At 40.5% G+C, this 7,715-nt stretch overlaps 1 protein-coding gene across 1 annotated transcript; it reads right to left on the bottom strand.

Annotated features, from left to right (window-relative positions):
• Positions 1–399: 399 nt before the first annotated feature.
• LOC115102390 (microtubule-associated protein RP/EB family member 1-like) lies at positions 400–7,417 on the bottom strand. The gene is made up of 7 exons (XM_029622301.2): positions 7,326–7,417; positions 6,730–6,853; positions 4,406–4,551; positions 4,097–4,289; positions 1,676–1,788; positions 1,326–1,478; positions 400–1,166 (listed from the first exon to the last, which is right to left on the bottom strand). Exons 2-7 carry the CDS (start codon positions 6,848–6,850, stop codon positions 1,116–1,118), a joined length of 777 nt encoding a protein of 258 aa, XP_029478161.1. The 5' UTR covers positions 6,851–6,853; positions 7,326–7,417; the 3' UTR covers positions 400–1,115.
• Between the last annotated feature and the right edge of the window lie 298 nt (positions 7,418–7,715).

Raw genomic sequence — 7,715 nt, 5'->3', positions numbered from 1 at the left:
CGTCAGGACATTTTAACGAGCACATAAATATACACATTCTAATTCAATTTCAGTGAATAACATCACATAGAAGTTAAAACAAGCTATTTCTTCAACCTATAAACACATCTAGTTTTTCCAATCAAACCTTCATTTTTAAAGAAAAGTAATGCCTGTAGAAGCCGTATATTGCTACTAAGTTCACAAGCAGACTTCCTACGAATAGAGCTCTCAGTTCCTCTACCAAGAGTGTATAGTTCTGCTCTAACTGTAGACTCGAGGGATGTATTTCTTCACTGTGTAGACTGGCAACCATACATCCTGTCTTTGGCTTACATGAGGAAGTAAATCAGAACAGAGGTAAGTGGAGTGCAACTCTAGCCTACATACAATACACACATGGCAGAATGAGTCTTATAATTTTGCTTTTAAGTAAGAAGTACATTCTTTTTTTATTTAAGGTGCTCAATAAAAACACTTAATTTCATTGAAAAAAATCAAAAAAGTAATGTGATGAATACCTGCGGAGATAAAAACAAACTAAATACAAATGCTGATCGCCTAAACCACAAATTTTAACTCTTAAGTATATAATGAATGTGTGTAAACATACCATAAAAATTACAATCATTTCAATTGGCAGAGTAAACATTCATATATATATTTAAGAATGACTCGTATTTGCAAATATCATATCAAAATAATCTAGTACAGTACTGTTTAGGTCAATTGGAAATATATAAGGAATAAAAAGACAACCTGAACATATTTCAAAAGTAACAGGCCTAAATTTAAAGGCACAGAAAAGGCCAGAATAAGAACAAGGCAGAAAACCCCCAGAAAATAAGGACCCATTGGAATTTTATCCAGGGTTCTTCTTCTCTGGCGGCTGGATCAGCAGGGTCTCTGAAATGTATTTTATGGTCCAAAAAAAACTAAAAAACACTTGGTCCAATAAACAGTTGGACCAAGGTGGCAGGCAGTGTATAATCCAGAGGCAACTTAATCCACAGTGTGAGTAAGTGCATGTTCATTAGACCCAAAGAGTGCGTATGAACGTTGCACATGCAAACTTGTGTGTGTGTGTATTGAAAAGTGTGTGATTAAGGTATGAACTGCAGTTGTGTCCATTTTCATCAGAACTCTTCTGGTTCTTCTCCTTCAGCATCAGGAATAACAAACCCCTCCTGTTAGCAGGAAACAAAATTTGGATTTCAATATTCAAATACAACGCTACATTGGTTTCCTACTACAGATAATGATCGGTTATGAAACATGTATAGAAATGCAGAAGACGGAGTCTCTCAGATGTGTCGGTCAGAGTATTCCTGTGAAGTTTCACTCACATCAGTGGCGTATAAAACATCCATAATCTTCTGCATCGTCGTATCTGCCTCTCCATCCACTTCTTGGCAGATGACCTCAATGGACCTCAGCTTTCCAAAATAAAAGTCTCTCTCTTTCTCCATGTCCTGGACAGTAGCCTTCAGGGAACTGACCTGAGGCGAGAGAATACATAAAAGTGACAGGAGAACGACTGGGCGGGGCTGTCATGACTCATGTTACAACTAAACAAGCTTCAATTTCAATAAACTGTTGACCGAGCACACAAAAGCCGGACAGGAGATTGAGGGGAAATCTCATTGTGTCTCATCACAACAACTCATTTTAGCAGTGACCCTCCGAAAGAACATACCTCCTGGGCTAGCTCCACCCTCTCCACGTCCTCTGCCCCTCCGGGCCTCCGCAAGGCACTCCCTGCTGACCTGGGCGGGGGTTTGGTTACTGCCGTTGTAGACCTCGTGGGAGCTGGATCCAACACAAATCACAAGTTGGCAAACTAGGACAGAATAATAACAGTGGACTGTGTCCATGCACTCAACCTTAGACACACAATTGCACATTTATACCCACTGACTCCAGTTCCTAGCCTATAGAATACTGGAATGGACATGAACCTACGTATGATAGGATAAAGGTCAGCCATTTGTCAGGGGGTCAGTCAACTTTATACAACGGGTGAGTCTAATCCTGATTGGTTAAAACCGCATTCCAGCTGGTGTCTATTCCACAAGTTACCACCGGCTAAATCTATGACCTTAAAATGCCTAGTTACTCTGTTCCATCTGACTGGACAATCCACTGTCTCATCATGACTTAAATGGTTTTCCAGTGCTGTGATAAGAGTAAAATAATGAATTTGAAGAATGCATCTGCACTCTGTCTGTTAGCTAGCCAGACAGTTTTAGAGGAATGATTCCATACATTTTTCTAATTAACTGTCAATATGCCATTCAAACAAATGCAATCAATGCACAGCTAGAGCCCGTTCAAATCTGTTTCATTTGCCTGATTCCGTTTAGTTATTTTTTTTACCAGGTTTCCATTTTTCCTAGTTTTAGCTCTCAACATTGCTTTTTTAATAAACCATCCAATGTAGTTTTTCCTAAGTTAACAGCAATGGTTAAACCACATCAGGAGACCACTTGAGGTGTGCACGGGATACAAAAAAAAAGGAATTTAGTGTAGTTGCCCTGTAATTCAACTGTGCAACAGCCAGAAATCATTGTTTGGTTAGCCATGTTTCTGTAGCGCTCATGTGATTCGAGTTTGCTAAACAAATGGCCACTGGATTGGTGCCAATAATTATATTCTGCCAGGTAGGCATAGGTCACTTTGTAGTTAACAGTTAATCAAGAAATGTTTGGGGAGAGCCTTTCCATCTACCAGAACATGGTTGACATTACATTAGCATCATCGCTAACGGCTACACAAAGTGGTAGACAAACGGCAAAATACGAAATCACTAATGCATTTTATTTATGTCTTATGATAATCTTGGGCAAATTAATGCATTTTTCTAATAAATGCAATACATTTACTTGATTTCCTACTAAGTTCAATACATTTTGGAATATTGAATTCCGTTTTAATGTCTGGATTCTATCCACTTTCTCCGCAGCGTGGATTTAACACTGATTTTATAGGACCCTACACTGGTTGAAATCAGTTGATGATAGGACTTAGACATAGTTGGAAATGCAACAACTATTGATACTGTGTCACATATACACTGAATAAAAATATAAAACGCGACACTGATAGTGTTGGTCCCATGTTTCCTGAGCTGAAATAAAACATCCCAGAAATGTTCCATACACACAAAAAAGCTTATTTCTCTCAAATGTTATGTACAAATTTGTTTACATCCCTGTTAGTGAGCATTTATCTTTTGCCAAGATAATCCATCTACCTAACAGGTGTTGCATATCAAGAAGCAGATTAAACAGCATGATCATTACACAGTTGCACCTGGTGATGGAGATATCAAAAGGCCACTAAAAATGTGCAGTTTTGTCACAACACCACAGATGTCTCAAGTTGAGGGAAAGTGCAATTGGCATGCTGACTGCAGGATTGTCCACCAGAGCTGTTGCCAGAGAATTGAATGTTCATTTCAGTACCATAACCCACCTCCAATGTCATTTTAGAGAATTTAGCAGTACGTCCAATAGGACTCACAACCGCAGAGCACGCGTAACCACGCCAGGACCACACCCGGATTCTTCACCTGCGGGAACGTCTGAGACCGCCACTAACAGCTGATGATATATCACTCCTTTTATTTTCCTGCATAAGTATAATCAGGATTATGCCTCAACTGCCCTTCCTTCCCATTAGACTTGTTTGGATTTCTCCCTGACCAACATGGCTGCCATTTTCAGCCCATTCTGGAACTTTGATGTTTATGACATACCCTACTAAATTAAGAGAGGCTATCTATGACCTAGCCTTACAAAAAAAAAGTCATTTCCACAGTGTGACCTTGACTGTGAAAGCCCACCATATGTGCCCATTGGAGATCCCCGTTTGACCATTAAACCACCTTACCGACTCTCGCCGCTGGTCTGATAAGAGGTGGGGAGCTGTGGAACTGTACTGAAATAGAGATGCATACAGTATGCATTTAAGGAATCAAGCATCAAAGACAGGAACAATTTATGTTCCACCGGCTGACTGGGAGTAACTTGGATTAGACGCCCCCCCCTGTTGTTGCGTGTAGCTATATATGTTATAGTCATCAACATGTTAGAAATTATACATTTTTCTTCCTCACCGGTGGTGGGCTTTCTTGGCTTGGATGCGACCTGCCCTGGGTTGGGTGTAGGAGCAGTGTCCTGGCCCTGGCGAGCACCGAGTGGGTCATACTCCTTTCCATCGTAGTTGGCATCAAATAATTTCTTGAACCATTGCACAAACTCAAAGTTGTCCTGGAACTTGCCTTTTATCAATTTATCCACAGGAATGATCTGGAAATTGTTTAAAAAGTGTCAATCTCAGCGGCAAAAATGGCAGTAATGTGATCTTTTAGGAATACTGCAATAGCCGAAGGTACACACTGAGTTAGACACTCGGAAACACTCACCTTGTCAACCCCAATCTTCTTAAAACTGGTCTGCAGAAGTTTGAAGTTGTGGAGGAACTCAGTCTCTAGTTTTGCCTGAAATTTTACCTTCTTCAAAGGGATGCATCCAGGGAAAAGCATGTCCATGAACTGACAGTAAGCGGCACCTGTGTGAATGTGATAAATCATTTATTAAAATGACCAGCTAATCATGTCTCAACTTTTATAGGCTATAATCAGTGTAAAGTACTTAAGTAAAACTACTTTAAAGTACTACTTTGGTCATTTTTGGGGGGTGCCGCCTGGTTTGCTTAATAAGGAATTTGAAATGATCCATACTTTTGATACATAAGTATATTTTAGCAATCACAATTGATACTTAACTATACTTAATACCAAATAATTAATAACTTACTCAAGTAGTAATTTACTGGGTGACATTTATTTTAATCATTTTCTATTAAGGCATCTTTATTTTTACTCAAGTATAGAAATGGGGTACTTGTTCCTCTGCTCCTGATATTACCTCTTGCCTAAACGTCCTATGACAGCCAAAGCCACTTATCTGTGGGAAGTACAATTTCCATGAACGGGGAGTAGTTTCTAAGATGGCGGTAGATAAATATACAATGCATTCGGAAAGTATTCAGACCCCTTGACTTTTCCCACATTTTCTTACGTTACAGCCTTCCCAATCTACACACAATACCCCATTATTGGTCACGGAGGTGACCAAGAACCTGATGGTCACTCTGACAGAGCTCCAGTTCCTCTGTGGAGATGGGAAAACCTTCCAGAAGGACAACCATCTCTGCAGCACTCCACCAATCAGGCCTTTATGGTAGAGTAAAAGGCAAATGACAGCCCACTTGGAGTTTGCCAAAGGGCACCTAAAGGACTCTGAAACCAAGATTGAACTCTTCAGCCTGAATGCCAAGCGTCACATCTGGAGGAAACCTGGACGAAGGTTCCCCTTCCGACTGGACAACGACCCTAAGCACACAGCCAAGACAACGCAGGAGTGGCTTTGGGACACGTCTCTGAATGTCCTTGAGGGGCCCAGTCAGAGCCCAGACTTGAACCCTATCTAACCTCGCTGGAGAGACCTGAAAATAACTGTGCAGCAACGCTCTCCATCCAACCTGACAGAACTTGAGAGAATCTGCAGAGAAGAATGGGATAAACTACCCAAATAAAGCTGTGCCAAGCTTGTAGCGTCACACCCAAGACATTATAATACATTATCCCCTTATATGTTCCAGAACAATCAGAAAGCTCAGAACCCCTAGAGGCCCCCTGTAATCGCTGCCAAAGGTGCTTCAACAAAGTACTGAGTAATTGGTCTGTGGCCCCCCAATGGTGGAACAAACTCCCTCACGACGCCAGGACAGCGGAGTCAATCACCACCTTCCGGAGACACCTGAAACCCCACCTCTTTAAGGAATACATAGGATAGGATAAAGTAATCCCTCTCACCCCCCCCCCCTTTAAAAGATTTAGATGCACTACTGTTCCACTGGATGTCATAAGGTGAATGCACCAATTTGTAAGTCGCTCTGGATAAGAGCGTCTGCTAAATGACTTAAATGTAAATGTCTGAGTTCTTGTGTAAATGTAATTTCATTTTTTAATATGAATTAGCAAAAATTTCTAAACACGTTTCTGCTTTGTCATTCTGGGTATTTTGATGAGATGTTAATACCTTTTAGAATAAGGCTGTAACGTTTAAAAAAAAAAATGTGGAAAAGGTCCAAGGGGTCTGAATACTTTCGAATGCATGGTATAGGGCTACACATACAGGCTGATGGTGTTGTAGTTAGTTGCCGAGCGGGCTTGAACCTTCTGCACATAGCAAAAGTAGAACAGACTCATTATAGTTATGTCTTAATTGAGCATAGTCCAGACTGGTTATAGATATGTAATAATTGATCGAGCAAAGGGTGCATTGACAATACGATTTAAAAAACTTCCATCCAACCTTTTCCTGGTGATACTTTCTTGGTTCTCGATTCTGATGCCACAGGTGTCTTATAAACGTTATTTTGCAGTTGCAGGTGGAACTTGCAATTTAATATTCTGAAAAATATTAAAATGCACTTTCTGTATTGAGTCAGAAATTATTTTTATTTATATTCTCTTTTTTTTAGTTCCACCTGCAACTGGAAACAGGAGTTTAAAAGACAAGGTATGCATCTCCAAATAAAGGTTTGTCGAAAATAACGTTTACCACGCTTTGAATGAACCATCGGAACGGCCATCACAGGCTAGTTAGCTATGCCGATGGACATATTTCTGGTTTGATCTAGATCAGCTAAATTAGCTAGCTAACGTGATTTCTTACTGACCTGAGCACAACTGCTCAATCTTGGCGTAGTTCATCTGTACAGACTCGTTGATCCAAGAAAGCATATCATGGCGACTAAGGTTGTCGCCGGTCACAGATGTGGAGTAAACGTTCACAGCCATCTTCTAGTTTGGTACATGAGAATAATAAAAATTTTAGGGAAGAAGGGACAAACAAAGAAACATCTAGCTCATTTACATCTTAGTTAGCTAGCTAAGACAGGCACGATCAATGTTCTTTATGGCTAGACAGCTACTAGTAGCTAGTCAACGTTTTAGCTAACGTTTGCTAACTTTACGCCCTATTAGCTAAATTGCCGGGTTAACCATCATAAACTTTGACGTAGTTGACAGTGATCGTTGCCAGCTAACGTTAGTCATATAATGTTAGCATCACGTTATACAGAGTTGACCAGCTTAGCTAATATTGAGCTAATCCGGAACAGCTAACCTAACAATACGAGAGCTAGCTGTTAGCTATCAAACACACCTATCCTTCAACAACGACATCATCGCTAACACTAGATACACTATTCATTTTAGCTGGGTAGTTCTACTGTGCATTATCCATTTCCGTGAAACACGCTTTTGAACTTACATTTTCTTAATCTTCCACTGGTTGAATGAAAGTACAAAAAGGTTAAAACTTGTGGATACACCAAACTTTCTCGCCGTTCACCGGCGTTTTAATTCTTACGTGCCTTGTTCCTTCCCCTTGGCTCTTGTTGTACGGTTAGAAGGTAGCTGAACATTAACGTTGCTGCCACCTACAGGCTTGGAGTATACACAACAGGCTATGGCTCCCACTTCTTCTTCTTTATGGTTTTATGGCAGATTACACCTATTGGTCTATTGCCGCCACCTATTGTACGGTCTATTGAACCCAAAAATATCCCACTGAGGGGGGAGGGGGAAACATCTCACTTGTTCAGTAACAGTTCAAATCACATCCCTAAACAGGCTTAGCTGCCTGTGAGGATGGAGCATT

This window comes from Oncorhynchus nerka, linkage group LG20, assembly GCF_034236695.1.
Source record: "Oncorhynchus nerka isolate Pitt River linkage group LG20, Oner_Uvic_2.0, whole genome shotgun sequence".
NCBI classification, from domain to species: Eukaryota; Metazoa; Chordata; class Actinopteri; order Salmoniformes; family Salmonidae; genus Oncorhynchus; species Oncorhynchus nerka.
This window is presented reverse-complemented; position numbering and strand designations above follow the sequence as displayed.

Excerpts from the sequence above, each read along its gene's own strand:
- LOC115102390 (XM_029622301.2), bottom strand. The coding sequence starts at position 6,850 with ATGGCTGTGAACGTTTACTCCACATCTGTGACCGGCGACAACCTTAGT. Across the intron at positions 4,552-6,729 it reads GATTGAGCAGTTGTGCTCAG|GTGCCGCTTACTGTCAGTTC; the intron begins GTCAGTAAGAAA and ends ACATTCACACAG. Across the intron at positions 1,789-4,096 it reads GCCAAGAAAGCCCACCACCG|CTCCCACGAGGTCTACAACG; the intron begins GTGAGGAAGAAA and ends TGTTGGATCCAG.